General features: G+C 38.1%; 1 protein-coding gene and 1 pseudogene across 2 annotated transcripts in view; one reads left to right on the plus strand and one right to left on the minus strand.

The window, feature by feature from the left end:
* Positions 1-20,070, minus strand: part of LRRC49 (leucine rich repeat containing 49) — a 161,519-nt gene that overhangs the window by 121,908 nt on the left and 19,541 nt on the right. For both annotated transcript variants that reach the window (XM_032864922.1, XM_032864921.1), the window contains 2 exons: positions 19,734-19,800; positions 10,274-10,417 (listed from right to left, as the gene is read on the minus strand). In XM_032864922.1, the coding sequence (XP_032720813.1) occupies positions 10,274-10,417; positions 19,734-19,800 (211 nt within the window). The remainder of the gene's footprint in view (positions 1-10,273; positions 10,418-19,733; positions 19,801-20,070) is intronic.
* Positions 12,216-16,033, plus strand: LOC116872104 (annotated as a pseudogene).

Consider the following 20,070-nt stretch of genomic DNA (forward strand, 5'->3'; position numbering starts at 1 on the left):
CAGAGTCATTTTAAAGGAAAATTTTCTAAATTATATATTTTCAGAAGAGTGGTAAACCCAAACAAGCACGTGGGTGAATCCAAATAAGCACTGACTGAAAACACCAACAATTAAAATATCTAATTTGGGGAGTAAAAAGATAAAAAGAAAAGCCTAGGAAACAAAAACATGTAAAACGGCACAGGGTTACCGGATTAAATGATTCTAGGGTCCTTATATAAGCAGAGGGTAGGAACGTGTATCAACTCTATAATTTAAGCCAAATGTGTATTTTAAAACATTAAGAGTAACCATTAAAGTGAATAAGAAAGAACAGAGAAAAGCCCATCAACCCACAGTAAGGTGCACATGCACACACAGGAAATGCAGGACAAATAGCACGAAATAATAGCAAAGTGGTAAATTTATCAGTAATCAGAATTAGCACAATAGACTAAAGGCTCTGGTCAGAAGAAAGATTCTCACTTGTAAGTTAAAAAAGAAGTTGTGAACTCTTACAAGAAAAAGGTTTAAAGTAAAAGAAAACTCAATATGAGTCATTGAGAAGAGCTCAGCATCACTTCTGCTGCTGCTTTTGTCAAACGTACATAATCTGAATGTAATCATGAGGACACATCATTAGGCAAGCCTAAACCCAGGGACATTCAACAAAATAATAAACACTATTTTTTAAAAATGTCAATGTCATTACATACAAAGAATGATGCAAGGACTCTTGCAGATCAAAGAAGACTAGGGAGACATAACTACAGGAAGACAATGTGTGATCTTGGATTTTCTTTTGCTATAAAGGACGCTAGCGAGATAATTTTTTAAGATGTTATTTACTTGTCAGAGAGAGAGAGAAAGAGAGAGCACACAAGCAGCGGGAACAGCAGTCAGAGGAAGAAGCAGGCTCCCCGCCGAGCATGGAGCCCAATGCAGGGTTCGATCCCAGGATCCTGGGATCATGACCTGAGCCAAAGGCAGACGCTTAAGTAACTGAGCCACCCAGGTATCCTTGTTAGTGAGATAATTAAGAAAATCTGAATGGGGGATGCCTGGGTGACTCAGTTGGTTAAGCAGCTGCCTTCGGCTCAGGTCATGATCCCAGCGTCCTGGGATTGAGTCCCACATCCGGCTCCTTGCTCGGAGGGGAGCCTGCTTCTCCCTCTGCCTCTGCCTGCCATTCTGTCTGCCTGTGCTCGCTCTCTCTCCCTCTCTCTCTGAGAAATAAATAGAATCTTTAAAAAAAAAAATCTGAATGGGATCTACAGATTAGATAATAGTATCCTATTGATGTTTATTTCATGATTTTGATTACTATAATGTGGTTATATAAGAGGATTCTTGTTTTTAGAAAATACACATTGAAGTATGTGGAGATGAAGGGGCATCATGCCTGCATCTTTACCCTTAAGTGGTTCAGAAAAAAAGAGACTTGTAGATAGAGAAGGACAGAGAGAATAATCAAAAGAGAGGTTAGTTGAAAATTGAAAAATTGAAAATTAAAAAACATTAAAGAATTAAAAAAGATATACCAGGAAAAAAATAACCTAAAGAAAGTTGGTATTAACATTAGACTAAATGAATGTTAAGGCAAAAATGTATGATTAGCTTCTTTACTTATACCACATAGTTAGAACAGTGCCTGGCAAACAGTCCATGCTCATAAATACTTAGTCTATGAAGGTATTAAAGACAGTTAATACACAGTGATAAAAGGAACAATTGACCAGGAAGATACATCAGTTTTAACCTTGTGTGCACCTAGAAACAGCTTCAAACACTGAGCACATACTAGGGAAATATATTGATAGTGTGTATTAACTGTAAATGTTGACTGCATACTCGGCAATACAGCAAACCTCAACAAACTTCACAGAACAGATTACGTATAACCCACACTCACCGGCCACAAGGCAACTAAATTAGGAAAGAATGACAAAAAAAGAATAATCAATCTATACATATCAAAAATGTTCAAATATGCTTCTAAATAGCACATAGATCAAAGAAGAAATCAAAATGGAACTTAGAAAATATTTAGAATAAAAATACTAAATTTCACACTGTGTGTGGTGCATCAACAATGAATCTTGGAACACTGAAAAAATAAAATAAAATTTAAAAAAATACTAAATTTCAAAACTTGTGGGAAGAAGCTGAAGTGGTTCTCAGGGGTAAATTTAGAGTCTTAAGCAAGTGCTTATATTAGAAACTAAAAAGGACTGACAACTAATGTATCAAGTATCCAAACACAAAACTTTAGGAAGAAAAAGCAAATAGAGAAAATAAGAGAGTTGGGAACAAAAATCAAGAACAATATTTCTTTTTGTTTTTTTTTAAGATTTTATTTATTTATTTGACAGAGAGACAGCAAGAGCAGGGACACAAGCAGGGGGGAGTGGGAGAGGGAGAAGCAGGCTTCCCGTCGAGCAGGGAGCCCAATGCAGGGCTCAATCCCAGGACCCTGGGATCATGACCTGAGCTGAAGGCAGACGATTAACGACTGAGCCACCCAGGCATCCCTAGAACAGTATTTCTTAAAAGCTATAAGAGAAGTTCAACAAGGGGCGCCTGGGTGGCTCAGTGGGTTAAGCCTCTGCCTTCGGCTCAGGTCATGATCTCAGGGTAATGGGATCGAGCCTCGCATCGGGCTCTCTGCCCAGCGGGGAGCCTGCTTCCCCCTCTCTCTCTGCCTGCCTTTCTGCCTACTTGTGATCTGTCAAATAAATAAACAAAATCTTAAAAAAAAAAAAAAAAAGAGAGAGAAGTTCAACAAAACCAAAGCCAGTTCTTTGAAACTACTAGTAAAATAAACAAACTTCAGGCAATACTAATTAAGAAATAAAGTATAAATAAATAAGCATCATGAGAAATGACAACGGGGACATGATGAAAGAGAGGGCAGCTAAAAAAAAGGGAGTTTAGATGAAAGGAAACTATAACATATCAAAACTGATACTATTATTACTGAATCAATAGTTTAAAACTACTCAAACTATTTTACCGATACGTTCCTCCAAGTATACAAGGAGCAGATCATCTTTAATTTCATATAAAGTGAGATTTATACCAAATAGGAAACCAAAATAGGGAATCACAGAATATTAAAATAGGAAGCACCCCTCAGTTCATTTTATGAGGCTAATGTGACCTTGATACCAGAAAAGAAAAAGCAAAATAAATTATAGACAAATTTCACTAAACATAGTGAAAATATTAATAAATGAAATCCAGGAATATATATGGAGTATAGCCCATAAAATACACAATAATCAAAAATGCTAGAATGACTTACCATTACAAAATCTTATAGTTTCCAAAATTAATATATTAAAGAAGAAAAAATCCATTATGACCAGTTTAAGAGCTGTATAAGAATCATCTAATAAAATGCAAAAACCGGGGCGCCTGGGTGGCTCAGTGGGTTAAAGCCTCTGCCTTCGGCTCAGGTCATGATCCCAGAGTCCTGGGATCGAGCCCCACATCGGGCTCTCTGCTCAGCGGGGAGCCTGCTTCCTCCTCTCTCTCTCTGCCTGCCTCTCTGCCTACTTGTGATCTCTGTCTGTCAAATAAATAAATAAAATCTTAAAAAAAAAAAGATTTTAAAAAATGCAAAAACCATTCATAATATAAACTTAAGCAAACTAAAAATAGAGGATAATTTCTTCATACTGATAAATGGCATTTAGCAAACATAGCTAGTGATACGTTTCCTTTAAAATCAGGAATAAGGCAAGGATGCCTACTTTTGCTTCTTTATTTAGCTTTGTACTGGAGGTATGGTCAAACTGGAAGTTCAGTCTAGCTCAGTCAAAGAAGAAGAAATAAAATGTAATGATTAAGGGAAAACTACAATTGTTCTCAAAAAATTAAGATTTTTTTTTTAGAAACAGACTTTTTTTTTTAAGATTTTATTTATTTATTTGAGAGAGAGAGACAGTGAGAGAGAGCACGAGCAAGGAGAAGGTCAGAGAGAGAAGCAGACTCCCCGTGGAGCTGGGAGCCTGATGCAGGACTCGATCCCAGGACTCCAGGATCATGACCTAGCCGAAGGCAGTCGTCCAACCAACTGAGCCACCCAGGCGTCCCAAAAAATTAAGATTTTTTAAATAGAAAATCTAAGATAACCTTCGGATATATTATTAGAATTATTAAGTGTCAGAGAGCATGGCTGCTAAATATGAGATCAACGAAACAAAATCAACTGTGGTTCCATATACTGGCAACAACAGTAAGAAATCTACTTCTTTTTTAAAGGTTTTGTTTATTTATTTAACAGAGAGAGAAAGAGAGAGACAGCGAGAGAGGGAACACAAACAGGGAGAGTGGGTTAGGGAGAAGCAGGCTTCCCTCTGAGCAGGGAGCCTGACACAGGGCTCAATCCCAGGACCCTGGGATCATGACCTGAGCTGAAGGCAGACGCTCAACAACTGAGCCACCCAGGAGCCCCAGGAAATCTATTTCTGATCAAAATAATTTACAATAGCAAAAAAAAAGAATAAAATGACATATATGAATTGAGAGATATGCTATATTCATATTATGCCTTCATATTAATATACCATGTCCATATTATATTAAAGGTTCAATATAAAAAATGTCAATTGTCTTCAAACTTAAAGATATTCCAATCAAACAGATCAGTAGGATTATTCATGAAACTTGACATGCTGTTTCTAGAATGTATATAGAAAAAGAAAAAAAAATGATTTTTTTTTTTTAAAGGAAAAAAGGAAGGCTAGGAAAGAGGAAGGAAGATTGGGGACCTCATGCTACTAATTCTTAGAACATAACAGAGATTACAGTTATTAAGGTAGTGTTATATTGGAACATAGATAGAGATCAATCAAACAGACCAGAGAGGCCAGGCACAGACCCATGCATATGTGGATATTTAATTTGCTAGAGGGAGATACTGCCAAGGGGAGATGGAAGGACAAAAATAATCCATTCTTCAATAAATGGTGCTGGGACAATTAGCAATCCATATGAGAAAAAAGAAAACAAACTGGATTTCAATTTTACACCACAAGAAAAAATCATTTCCAAATAGATAAGACATGGGAAGAGCAACTTCAAAACTTTGTCAGGTAACAGAAAAATATCTTTATGTCCTTAACTTAACAAAAACACCAGAAACAATAAAGAAAACTACTGATGATTTTTACTTCTCTTCCTCAAAATATAGCAGAAACAAAAGAAATACCACTGATCATGAGGAAAAAGAAAAAAAAAGCCTGCAATTATAATGGGCAAAGGATAAGACTATTCAGGCACTCTGAATGAGAGACAATCTCTTATCACGAAAGAAAAAAGATGAAAGGCATTCAGCCTCACTGGAAATTCAAATTAAAATCTCAGTGTCATATAATTTCATGGTTAAAAGACTGGCAAAAAATAAAAGGTCTGACAGTGTCAGGTATCAGCAAAAATGTGAAGTTAAAGGAATTCCCAGGTAAAGCTGACAGAAATGTAATTTGGTTGTACCAAATTTTTGTATCAAGTTTTGGACAAAACTTGATGATATCTGATAAAACGAAATGAGCATAATCCTGGACCAGCAATGCCTCTCCCAAGCTCTTCCATTGAGCACTGTTTGCCAAATGCAGGTTGTGATCAACTTTTCATTGGTCAAGAAATCAATTCAGGGGGCGCCTGGGTGGCTCAGTCAGTTAAGCTGCTGCCTTTGGCTCAGGTCATGATCCCAGGGTCCTGGGACTGAGATCCACATCGGGCTCCCTGTTCAGTGGAGAGCCTGCTTCTCCCTCTCCCTCTGCCTGCCACTCTGGCTATTTGTGCTCTCCCTCTCTCTCTCTCTCTGTCAAATAAAAAAACAAAATCTTTTTTTAAAAAAATCAATTCAGTAGGTTGAGACCAACATCTTTGATAGAAGATCAAGGGCAGATACAGCTTCATGAAATGTCTGCTTCTATTATTTATAATTTACTCATATAAATATTTAATAGCTGAGTATTTAATAACTGGGTTTTAATGTAAATTTTATTTATTACCATAGACTATGGTCTGAAAGCCACTGTCCCAGAGAAACTGTTATGCCTATTCACCAAAAGACATGTACAAAAATGTTATTTGTGATATTTTTTAATAATTAAAAGTTGGAAGGGCACCTGGGTGGCTCAGTGGTTAAGCCTCTGCCTTCAGCTCAGGTCATGATCTCAGGGTCCTGGGATCAAGTCCCACATCAGGCTCCCTCCTCAGGGAGCCTGCTTCCCCCTCTCTCTCTGCCTGCCTCTCTGCCTACTTGTAATCTTTCTCCGTCAAATAAATAAATAAAATCTTTTAAAAAAAAATTAAAAATTGGAAATACAACTGGGCATAAGTAGAATGAATAGTTAATTACAATCATACAATGGAATGCTATATAACAATGAAAATTAGTGAACCAGAGCTACAGATAACAACACAGACAAATCTCAAAGCATGTTAATAAAAGCGACTTACAGAAAACATGTACAGTATGGTGAACATTTAAAAGAACATTTAAAAGCATACAAAAAAATTACTTGATATTGTTTAGGGAGGGGTACATACATATATGGAAAAGGAAACTGACATGCATTGGAATAAACACTGTACTCAGAATTGTGCTTACCTCTGCAAAGGAGGGAGGGAATGTGATGGGGGAGGGTTATACACTAGGCCTTAACTATATTTGAAGGGTTTTTATTTATTAAGTTGATTGGTAGATATACACACATGTTGGTAATATTATTTCCCATTCTTTTCAGACTGTCTGAAATGTTTCACAATTGTTTAAAAGGGAAAGCTACCATATAAACAAAAAAGGCACTTGGTCTGAAATTTGTGAAATCTCCCAGAAAAAGATCAGTGACTTTAAACTACAATAAAACAAGCAAACAAAAACTTTTCTACATCAAAAACAGACAAGTTTTCTGATAAGATAATGAAGTGGGTAATGCATCTGTTTCATCTTTTCTATAAGATTTGATGGGCAAAGCAATAAAAATACACAAAATGAGGGGCGCCTGGGTGGCTCAGTGGGTTAAAGCCTCTGCCTTCGGCTCAGGTCATGACCTCAGGGCCCTGGGATTGGGCCCCGCATCGGGTTCTCTGCTCAGCGGGGAGCCTGCTTCCTCCTCTCTCTCTGCCTGCCTCTCTGCCTACTTGTGATTTCTGTCTGTCAAATAAATAAATAAAATCTTTAAAAAAAAAATAAAAAATACATAAAATGAGTAAACCCAGGGAAATGCAAAAAACAAGAGAGTCATCTTTAAGAGATCCACACTTTGGATGAATTTCAGGAAGCTGGCAAGCAGACAGGATCTTATTAGTGATAACCCCAGACAAAACCACAGCGCTGAACTGGAAAGAGACATGCTGCTCAGCAGTGTCCGCAGTCCTCTCCTACCGAATGCCGTTTTACTTGGTGCTCACACTCAGAACACGCAGACAGCAGAAGTGGACGGTGGTTAACTGTGGCTAAGCAAGTAGATGTGTAATGAAAGGTCTGTCTACTCAACCGCTCTTCCCGGAGCAGCAGCAAACCCACCCCAGCCTCAGCCCACTCCCACCCCTGCCGCGCGCACACACAGGCAATGGACAGAGCAGCCGGCTGCAGAAAGCCTCAGCCAGAGCTTCAGGATCTGTCCTCTCAACAAAATGAGAGCATCTGACAAGGAAGGATGGAGCATGTGGGTGTTTTAGCCATGGAGACGGTTAATAACTGCTACATTCGAACTAGAGGCGGAAAAGGAATGGCAGTGTCATCCCACACAGAAGATAGTAAAGTCCTTCTATCCCCCAAATAGCCATTCTCTTATTTTGGCAATTACAGAGTGAGCCTCCCTTTTCCCTTCCACTCACTCTAAAGGGAAGCCTGCCAATGTGTGGGATTCGACAACTTACACAAATCCAGTGATCATTTTAGGGAGAGATCTTGGAGTTAAAAAGACCTATTCAGCTGCGCAGGAGATCCAGTCACTACTTAACACAGTTGTTCATCTAAGGATTACCAGCCACTGAGGAAAATCAAAACCGTGAAAGAAAAAACAGAATGAAAGAATAAGTGTGATAACTGACCCTAGAGAAATGAAGAAACACTGAAGGAAAAAAAAAAAAAAAAGAACCCTCAGTTTTAAAAGTCTCTTGGCTGTTTTAGGGAAGGATGCTTTGAAAAAGAAACAAAAGTTGGATCCAGTCTTATGTAACCTTACATGTATATTCAAATTTCCCATAAATTCACATGCGTGGTACTTATCATCATGATGACACCGTACACATCATATTTACTAAATCTTTGTAACTTTTAGAAGTTAATACAATTTCCTTTTCCATAGATGTTGGCTGCTGCCTAAGCTGTAACAGTAATGGTCAGACATAATACTCACTGGGAAATTCAGTAAGCAATTTCCTGGATACACATTATGTACTTTCCAAATGAAAGAACACAAATGGGAATATGCAAAAGTCAATAGATTTCTGTGCCCCACTCTACCAAAGCTTTTTGGGTTCTTAGCATACCCAAGGTCCTGAGGACAGATCAACTCCAGCCTGAGCCGTTCCTAGACACTCAGCAATGTAACAGATTAACTCAATCTGGAGGTCTTTTAAAATAAACAAGCCATGTCCAATATTTGAATCCAATCTGGGGAGGGCCTGACAGAATTGAGGGGCTCTGGAATAAATCCATTTCTTGGAAAAGGTTCTGAAATTATCCCAACCTCCTAGAAGATGTGAGCATTACTGAGCTCTGATTTTTCTGGGAAAACTTTAAAATGAAACCAATCTGTACAATGAGGCCTAGAGATAAGGCATCATCTGTCCCTCAACCTTTCCAAGTATACCATTTATATTACACTTAATTATTTACTAAGGAACTCAATGTCTCAAAGAAGTTAAGAGTTAGATTGTGCCCTTAAAAAGAGTTAGATTTGGGGCCCCTGGGTGGCTCAGTGGGTTAAAGCCTCTACCTTCACCTCAGGTCATGATCCCAGGGTCCTGGGATGGAGCCCCACATCAGGCTCTCTGCTCAGCGGGGAGTCTGCTCCCCTTCCTCTCTCCCTTCCTATCTCTCTGCCTGCCTCTCTACCTAATTGTGATCTCTGTCTGTCAAATAAATGGATAAATAATTTAAAAAAAAAAGAGTTAGATTTTTCTTGAATGATTTACAGAGAGAACCTAGTACTTTTCTATTGCATGTAAAGAAAAGAAGCTTGTTTAAAAAAAAATGTTTGTTTTTATCATTAGAAGTCTTCTCAGTCTGTATCACATAATACAGTCAAAAGTCCTATTTCTGGCGATGCCTGGATGGCTCAGTTAGTTAGGTGGCTGTGTTTGTCTTGGGTCATGATCCCAGGGTCCTGGGATTGAGTACCACATTGGGCTCCTTGCTCATTGGGCTCCTTGCTCAGCCTGCTTCTCCCTCTGCCTGCCACTCCCCCTGCTTGCATCTCTCTCTCTCTCTCTGACAAATAAATAAATTTTTTAAGCTATTTCTAGTGCTCCTCGCATGTGCACAAGTACAAAATACCTGAGCATCAGGCTGTTATTTCATTGCTGAACTTGAGTAAAGCTATAAATCTAATGAAGTTCATCTTCAGAGTTCCAAAGTGGCCTTCCTGTAGTTTTGTCCCCACAGTGGAAACTTCTTTCCTCCTGCTCACATGCCAGCTCCTGACCACCTTAACGTCCTTCTTCAGATTCAACAAGCTAAAAAGGATCCTAGAAATAATCTAGCCCAAGACCCTCACTTTAGAAAAAAGTAAACTGACGCTTATAGAGTTAACAATTTACCCAATGTCACCCAGCTAATGAGAGATGAAGCTGTGACCAGAACGAGGTCTCTGCTGCCCTATGCAATGCTTTTTCTACTATACCAGCCTGCCTCTGTCAACCCTGCAAAGGAAATGATATTTATGTATGTCTTCCCAGTCCTTGGCTTCTCCTCTCTGAGCCTTTTCCCTCCTGGTACAACAATTTATCAACTTTAAGTTACCAATAACCTTCTTTCTTATTAATTCTATTACCATGATAAAACAGGAAAGAATTCACTACTCATTTATATTAGCTAATGCATTTATTGATAATACTTGTTTCTAATTTTACATTTATCTTCTAAAATGAAAAACACCTTAATATTTCCCAAATTAAAACATAAGGCTTAATAATCATATGCACAATTAAATTCAGAAAAGAACTGAGTTACTGTAGATTCTTACTTTACATAAAACAATACCATAACATTTATTTCATTTCCTTAGAAGAAAAGGCAGAGATCACATATCGATTCCATTTTAATACTCACCACAAAAGTGATTTGATTGTGTCGCAGGTTAAGTTCAGTTAGTGAATCCAGCCCATTAAGATTATCAACATGACTTAAAAGGTTCCTAGCAAGATTTAAAACTCTCAAATCACACAAATGACTGACATTTTCAATTTTGGTAATCTGTTAAAAAATGAGAAAGAGATAATTAGCAGGCATTGTCATAGATATGCATGTTATAAAAACCCTAAAAATAAAATACATAGTCACTGGATTCAGTGACAGGTTTACATGAAGATACTTAAAAATGTATTTCCAGGGGCACCTGGGTGGCTCAGTCCGTTAAGCCTCTGTCTTTGGCTCATCCCGAGAATCTGGGATCAAGACCCACATTGGGTTCCCTGGTCAGTGGGGAGCCTGCTTCTCTCTTTGGCCCTCACCCTGCTCTCATGCTCTCTTTATCTCAAATAAATAAATAAAATCTTTTTAAAAATGCATTTCCAAGTTCCTCTGTTATAGATAAGAAGTCATTTAACTTGTGAAAATTAAATAAAGGTATATATTTTATAATTTCATCATAGTAAATATTTGCAGTAAATTTTATCAAATAGTCAATAAGTCCATCCTTGGGGCATCTCTAATTGCCAGGTCCAGATAAAAGTGACAAGAGCTAAAGGCGCCTGGGTGGCCACAGTCATTAAGCGTCTGCCTTCAGCTCAGGTCATGATCTCAGGATCATGGGATTGAGCCTCACAGGGAGCCTGCTTCTCCCTCTCCAACTCCTTCTGCTTACGTTCCCTCTCTCGCTGTCTCTCCCTCTCTCTGTCAAATAAATAAATAAAATCTAAAAAAAAAAAAAAAAGGTGACAAGAGCTATACATACTACCTGCCAAATAAAAACTTACTGCAAGCTCAAGGCCAAAGCTCACAAAATTTTGACCAAGCAAGGCAGCCCTCTGAGAGAAAAGGCAAGGAAAAGGAATGTTACCACACCCTCCTTGTTCTCTCCATTTATACTGCAGGATCCTGAAAGCCGTCAAGAATCTAAATGGAAAAGATACAACAAACTAGGATCCCAAGTGGAGACGGAGGATGGATATTCTTTATTAGTGAAAGTGCTTAAGAGAAGAGACAGATAACGTGTAGCCAGAGTTCAATATGGTAGACATTAAGTGTTCAGAACAAGAGGACTTGAGTCACGGAATAGGCACGTGCACGTAGTCTCTGGCCCGCAGCAGAGGAGCTCTGAGTGGCACGGCAAGGTGGGGTAAGGAAAAGCTATGCCTATGAACTGATGAGAGCACAACAGGATTTTAAGCTCCGCCAGTGTAAACGCGCAAGCACAGTGCAATGGTTCTCTAGGACACGTAAGTAGGGGTCCTTGCAGGGGGACTTCGTTGGTTGACTTAACTACTTAAGTTAACAATGAGTCAGGCACGTAACACTTTTCTTCCAAACATTAAAAAAAGTTGCCACAATCACTAGAGGTTAACTTTCTCATCTGTACTGTCAGCCCAGTACAGATGAGAAAAAATCTGAAATTTTTTATTCAACATTCCAAAGCGGATGTCAGCTAAAAGGACGTTTTCTTCGATTTATAATCCAGTTTGTATGTTGTTATTGGACCTTCTCTTACATTCAAGAAATACCATCTAGATTCCATCTAGGTTCAAAAGGGAAAACCTATGTTTATTATAAACTCAGTAATATATAAAGGTGACATCTGACTATGCTTTAAAATTTGTCCTAAGATTTTGGTCTAACGTAAAATGAAATCAGTGAAAGCTGTCAAAGAAGAAACAAGGTTATCCATATCTGAAGATGACAGAACTATGTACAATGAGATGTGGACAAAAGCATTTCAAAACTAAGTAAGTGACAGAATTTTAAATGTAGAATCAGCAAAAAGCAAAACAGACACTGTGAGAAATCAGTAATGTCATCATAAGTTTGAGAAATTCTCCTAAAAACCTAAGGAAAAATGGCGGTAGGAAGAATGAGAGGCAAGATGGGGATATGGAAGACAAACAATATAGATGTAACAAACATGAATGGAAAAGCAATATTTAAATATATAAAATAAAACTTTCCTGTGAACAGGAAAGTTTAATAAAAATATATAGAATGAAGGGGCATAATTGTTAAATGACATACATAATTAAGTCTTCCCCCTTCTGGTACTAAACCTGGGGCATTTCTTGTAGAAAACTACCTTTCTCTAATTCTTTGGTCCTGGTGGGACTGATAATTAGAATGCCGACATTGTAGGCATTGTAGAGTTCCCTTTTATTTAGTTTGGTTAACTCTGAAAAGGAACATTATTAATTCTAAAATATGGGTATCAAGATGTAAGTTTTAAAAAAATCACTGGGGATATCGTTCAGCTTCTTGGTTTGCAATCAGATAGGCCAGAATAGTCTGCAATGTATCTGACAGAGCCTATTATGCATTGCAGTCAGGGACAAAGACACGGGGAATGATAAAAATTTCAGGCAAAAGGTCATGTGGGGTGAGAGTACAGCTTTTGATTAGGTAATACACTTCACAGCAAGAAGAAATGATGCGAATGTCGGAAAGTCCAATCGTAGGCCATACTGATCAGAGAGAGGGTCTCCAGGAGACTGCACGGCTTCTCAATACACCTAGGAAAGCTGGATACTCAAGGCTCCTCTTTATGTGTAAGAGTAACCCAGACCGCTCTGTCTGGATAAAGACAACCTTCTGACTCAGCAATGCTGAAAGGGCAAATGTCTGCTTTCAGTCAAGCAGTCACAGAAAGGGCAAGCTCTCCCTGAAGGAAAAGATGGCCTTGAAAGAACAGATCCTTCCTGAAGCACATTTGTGTCCATGTTAAAGTAAGCTTTCACGGAGAGAACGAATTCTGGAAGACCAAAACAAATCTACCTCAGAATTTGAGAGCCGACCTCTCAGATTCCTCTGTTTTCTTCACTATTCAGATATAATCAATTGCTAAATCTTGATGTTTCCTTTTTTTTTTTTAAGATTTTATTCATTTATTTGACAGAGGGAGAAAGAGCACAAGTAGGCAGAGAGGCAGACTGAGGGAGAGGGGGAAGCAGGCTCCCTACTGAGCAGGGAGCCCGATGTGGGACTCTATCCCAGGACCCTGGGATCATGACCTGAGCCAAAGGCAGACACTTAACCGACTGAGCCACCCAGGCGCCCCATTGATGTTTCCACTTTTTAAATATTTATCCAATCTGTCCTCTTATTAAATCCCTATCGTTACTACTTCAGGTCAAGCCACCATCACTTTTCACAAAGATTATTGGATTAGTCTCTCAACTGTTCTAGCACAAGTTTAACTTTCCTCCCACTCTTTCCATCCCCCAATCTATCTCCTGAACACTATTATCATTCCTCAGACCATTTCCACATCCATAAACCAATTACGTTTATTTCACAATGTACACCAAGTATCATTTTTATTTCTGATGAAAATAAACTCTGAAAATAAAAAATATTCACTTAAATTTTTTTAGGTTTTTCACTACCTGATGCTTTTTTTTTTTTAAAGAATTGGACATTGTTTGATGTTGAATAGTTTATCTCCTGACTTTTTAGAAGCCCAAGGTTACCAATGCTATCTTTGCTTTGAAATATTCTAAATTTCTGCTGAGCGGATTTAGATATTTTGAAAGAAGACATGGATTTTCATGTAAAGCTTCCTTCTTGTAGTTATAGAGCCTTGAGAAATAATTTGTGTGGTACCAATATTTAATCTCAATACATGGAATAAGTACAAACACAAAGCTGAAATTATATGACATAACACAGGTCAGCTAACAAGGAATAGAGCATTTTTTTATCAACATAATAGTTGGTAAATAATTCCCACACATCACATATGGATCAAGTGATATGTTAGTCATATACCGGGATCCCTCAGAGATCTTGTGTAATGCCCATAATTCTTAAAGGTAGGGGTATCTGGATGGTTTAGTTCCATTCAGGTCATGATCTCAGGGTTCTGAGATTGAGCCCTGCGATGGAGCCTCCTTAAGAATCTCTCTTTTTCTCCCTCTGCCTCTCACCCCAACTCTTGCTCTAAAAAATAAATAAAATAAAATAAAATATAATAAAAATAGAGAAAATGAATTCTTAAAGGTATATTATAATGTGAAAGCTACATAAATATGTTTAATTATATATATACATTTTAAAATAAACTTGAAAAAATTGTTACCATAAAATGCTGCAATTAGTTATGAATAGTTTAAAAAATAGTGGGATACCAAAAAAAATGAAAAATCAGTAAATAAAAAAATAAAAATAGTGGGCTACAAGACAGAATAGCAATTCCTCAGGTGTGGCATACAAAACCATCCACAATCTGGCCTTTCCTTTTCTCTCCCCTCATTTCTCACTGTTCTTCAACATATGCTAAATTCTCAAGCAGTAAAAAATACCCTGTTGTTTTTAGTCTCAGTGCTTTTGCATATGATATTCTTTTATTGATAAACTCTTTATTCTTCTTCCCCTTCCAGCTTTACCTCACTGGGTAACTTCTCTACTAGAGTGACACTAACCAGCCTGCAGAGCTGGACAATTCCCAGGCTACCAACATTCCTCCCATTCTGTGCACATACAGACACACAACAGATGGGGCTGGGTGAGATTAGAACCTAGCAAATGTGGTCTATCTAGATTTATCAAGGTTTTCATTCATTACATTAGCTTTTCACCAAAACGATTGGGACTCACAGCTGTTAGAAAGCCTAGAGAGATCAGACTGAAGTTTGCACTTGACCGACTGCAGGTGTTTCAACAGGTAGGGACTCACAGAGCACCCAGAATGTACACTTACCACCTCAAGAGAGGCACTACCTTCTGCATGAGTATGTAGCTCATGTAGCTGGTCATAAATAAATACATTTCAAAGACAAAAATTTCAATGGAAGAGCAAAGGACCAAAAAATAGCCAAGAGGCTCTGAGAGAGAAGGAGGGGAAACATAACAAACTAGAGAGAAAAATTCAGATAGACAGACACAGAGGCAGACAAAACACAAAGAGACATTATTTATACCATTTTAACTGACAAAAATTAAGAAGTATGACAATTCCAGAGCTTTGGGTGGTGGCCGCTGCTGGCTCTGCCTTCCCTTCGGAGAGGGCAATGTGGCCTGGACAGCAGTCCTGGCCCCCGGTGCCCCAAGCCTGCCACTTCTTGCCTCAGTGCCCTGACGCCACAGCAGCCCAGCCAGTGGCCCAGATGCAGCCACCAAGTGTGTGGTGGTGGGAAACGGAGCTGCAGGTCAAAGTTGCCCCCCACTTGGTTAAATCAATAATTCCCATGAGAATACATCCCCACTGCCTCTGACAATTATTGTGCCAATGTTATGGTAGATGGAAAACGGGTGAATCTGGGCTTATGGGATACAGCTAGACAATATAATGATCGATTATGTCCCTTATCCTATCCACAAACAGATGTGGTCTTAATTTGCTCTTCTCTCGTGAGCCCTGCATCATTTGAAAATGTTCAAGCATGGGTACCCTGAAGTATGGCACCACTGTCCCAACACCCCTTCATCCTGGTGGAGCCAAACTTGATCTCAAGGACAATAAAGATGTGATTGAGCAACTGCAGGAGAAGAAGCTGATTCTCATCACCTAGCCACGAGGTTTGACCATGGCTAAGGACATGGGTGCTGGAAAACACTAAAGTGCTCGGCTCTCACGCAGTGAGGCCTCAAGACAGTGTTGGATGAAGATCTTCAAGGGTTCTCTGTCCTCCTCCAGTCAAGAAGAGGAAGAGAAAATGCCTGTTGCTGTAAATGTCTGGGCGCTTCTCCTGCCCTGTCCACCTTGGAAACTTCATATGCTTTGCTCAAAAATGGGAGCCTTTGCACATGGTGCCAAGTTTTTGTTACAGATTACTTTTTCCATAAAACCATTTCAAATGAATCAGTCATTTCTAGGTTTTATTTGTTTAAAGTGTAAGAATTCAAACTTTCACCTTATAGTAAAATTTAGCCCTAAAATGGCAAGCTTTCTTAAAGCCTTATTTTTCAAGAGCTCCTATTCTTGCTCAGATTAAGAGTTGCCAAAATAGCTTGTGAACTAAGTTGCACTGCTGTGCTGAAAACACTAGGCATTAAGTCATTCAAGATCTCTGTCATTAAGAACAGACCGCAGGAAAACAGTATGCAGGGTCCTCAAAAAGTTAAACATAGAGCTACCCTATGACCCAGAAATTGCACTACTCGGTATTTACCACAAAGATACAGATGTATCTTTGAAAATAGAAAGATATTCGTGAAAAGAAGGGGCATATGCACCCCAATGTTCATAGCAGCAATGGACACAATAGCCAAACTGTGGAAGGAGCCAAGATGCCCTTCAACAGATGGATGGATAAAAAAGATGTGGTACCTTGGAACACTGCATCAAAAACTAATGATGTATTTTACAGTGACTAACATAACACAATAAAAAAAAAAAAGATGTGGTCCATATATACAATGGAATATTACTCAGTCATCAGAAAGGATAATACCCATCATTTGCACTGACATGGATGGAACTGGAGGAGATTACCCTAAGTGAAATAAGTCAAGCAGAGAAAGACAATTATCAAATGGTTTCACCCCTATGTGGAACATAAGGAATAGCACAGAGGACCATCGGGGAAGGGAGGGAAAACTGAAGGGGGCGGTAATCAGAGAGGGAGAAAAATAATGAGAGACTATAGACTCTGGGAAACAAACTGAAGGTTTCAGAGGGGAGGGGGGTGGAGGGACAGGGTAGCCAGGTGACGGGTGTTAAGAAGGGCACGTGTTGTGATGAGCACAGGGTGTTATCCACAACTAATGAATCACTGAACGCTACATCAAAAATTAATGTGTACTCTATGGTGGCTAACTTAACATAATAAAGAAAAGACATGTTTATATCAGAAAACCTGAAAAACACAGAAAATATGAAGCAGAATACACAAATCCCCTAAAACCCTAACACCTAAAGATATTTTCTGGTCACATTTGGTATAGTTCATTACCAAAAAAATCTTATTTTTCTTTCTTAAGAAAAAAAAAAGAAGAGACTGCAGAGTCTCAAGTTTGGAAATGCAGACACTTCCTAACTAGTTTCTGATGAGAAAGCAGCACAGCCTCCTCCATGAAATGTTGCCATCTAGCACACCAGTAACTTACAGCCCGTATCCATTCCCTAACACTAGACTTTACATCATAACAGAAATGAGTGTAAGGACTCAAAACTCTTTAGATCAATCTTTTTGATTTTGTAGTGATATTTTTAAAAAGATTTGTTTATTTTATTTTAGGGAGTGGGGGAGGGGCAGAGGGAAAAGAGAATCTCAAGCAGACTGCATTGAATATAGAGCCCCACTCAGAGTTCGATCTCACCACCTGAGCTGAAACCAGGAGTTGGATACCCAACTCACTGCACTACTCAGGCGCCCCTGTAGTGAGATGTTTTTTAAAAAAAAACTTAGGGTATATGCTATTGCTGAGATTTTGAACAGACTTCTTACTCCCACATCCCTCTGATGAAGTATCTGGTCTGGCCACGGGCGCACCGGGTGGGGTGTGTGCAGCACGGGAGGTGATCAAAGAATGAAGACAGTTATTTTGACAAAATATGGAGGTTAATTTACACTACCCTGTACACAGCATAATTAAACTGAGTAAAAGTGTCATGGATAAAATTTTAAAAGGTTAATCTCTGTCAAATGCAGTAAATGATGAGGAAAGATTGGTATCATCATCGTTTTAGGCTTTGTCATAGACCTGCTATCCCTCCTGAAATTGGGCATTTAATTCATCTTTGAACTGGTCATTTCTATAGTTGCTAACTTAGTGCTTTTCTTATAGAATCCCTTCTTACTGACTCCCTGTATTGTAAAATCTTCCTGATAATGTATTAGAAATTTTTTTGTAGATTAGCTAAAAGTGCATTCCTGTTTCCTTGTTACTTTACTCAAAGCTAATACTCACTTTCCTTTGTTTCCCAGTAACTAGGTACAAAAACGATGTGTTGCAGCTTCACAGTTTTTAAAATATTTTAGATATTCCTAAACTATGAACTTTCTTAACATCCCTGCCTTGTCAGATCACCACCACGGTACCTTGACTAAAGCTGACCCTCCTCTTTGTCTCACCCCCCTGGACACACACTTCCTGTTGCTCTGCCTAACCATCTTCCTCTGGGTCTGTGAGGTTCTGGAAACCTGTGCTCATGCTAATGAAGTTCTGTACAACTTACATACTGGCAAGAATATAAGGTTGGAACTTTCAACTACTAGAACGACATTTCTTTTAATTGACAGTTGTAGAATTGTGGGGTGACCTTACATAGATCTTTCGCTAATGTAATTAGCAGTATGTTTTGCATGTATGACTTGATTAATCCTTGAGTCATAAAAAAAAAAGAAGTATAACAATTCCAAATGTTGAAAAGAATATGAAGCAACAGGATTTATCCTGCCTTACTGGTGGGAGTATAAACTGGCACAACCACTCTGGAAAACAATTATACCTATATATAGGTATATATATATATATATCTCCTATACACTATACCCTAGAATACATATGATATGTGGAAGAAACCCATACAAGAATGCTCTTAGAAGTGCTATTCCTAAAAGGAAACAAACAAACAAGAGGAAACAACACAAATGTCCATCAATAATAAACTGGAGAAAAAAAAATTTTCATATAATCATTCCATGGAACTTACAACAGCAAAAAGGGACAAACTACAGTTACTCAATCAAAATATATTAATCTCAGTAAGCTAATGTTGTACGCAAAAAGCCAACACTAGATGACAATATATAGTGATACTTTTTTAAAATTACAACATAATACTACTAAACAAGGTATTATTTAGACACACATATGTAATAAAACCAACTTTAAAAATCCACAAGGGGATAATAAATGTGAAATCCTGGATAGTGGTGGCCTCAGAATAAAGGGGGAATACCTAAGTAGAAGAAAATCTTCAGTAATATTCTAGTTGTTAGGCTAGAGTTGGAAAATATGTTTTAAAAATAATAAAAAACTAGGGGCACGTGGGTGGCTCAGTCAGTTAAACATCTGTCTTCAGCTCAGGTCATGATCCCAGGGTCCTGGGATCGAGCCCTCTGTCGGGCTCCCTGATCAGTGGGGAACCTGTTTCTCCCTCTGCCCCTGCCCCTACTCATGTTCTCTTTCTCTCTCTCTGTCAAATAAATAAAATAAAATAACAAAAAATAAAAGACTAAGTAAGAAATGAAATTATCATAACTATTCAGGATTCCAAATGTTTTTACAAGTTTCATCTGTCATTTACTGCTAAGGAATTACCGTATCTTAAATACAAGGGTTTAATACCTTAGAAATTTCAGTAAATCAGTAAAGTAACTCTTGAAATACTTCAAACACAAGTACCATTGTTGAAACTTTTATGATACCAAACTTTCCTAGACTTTTTTCCTAAAAAGAAAGAAACAAAGGGGCTTTACAATACCTGATTTCCATGAAGGTCCAGGACATCTAAGCTTTTGAGGTTCTCCAGATTTGAAATTCTCTTGATTCTGAAAATCAAAATAGAATAGAAATATGGATGCATCATATTTATTGTAAATCAATACATGCTAAGGCATACATAACTCATTTTAATTTACTCTTTCTCTCTATAGATAAGTAGGCAGATATAGAGAGAACTATAGTATAGACAAATCTATATAAATATATATGTATAGAGAGATTACATGTAATTATATATAAATATATTTTATATTATGTATATAAATATAAAACAAAAACATACTTCCTATTGATTTAACTATAATGTTAAAGATGCA

Source organism: Lontra canadensis, unplaced genomic scaffold (assembly GCF_010015895.1).
Source record: "Lontra canadensis isolate GAN:19392208 unplaced genomic scaffold, GSC_riverotter_1.0 scaffold28, whole genome shotgun sequence".
NCBI lineage: Eukaryota > Metazoa > Chordata > Mammalia > Carnivora > Mustelidae > Lontra > Lontra canadensis.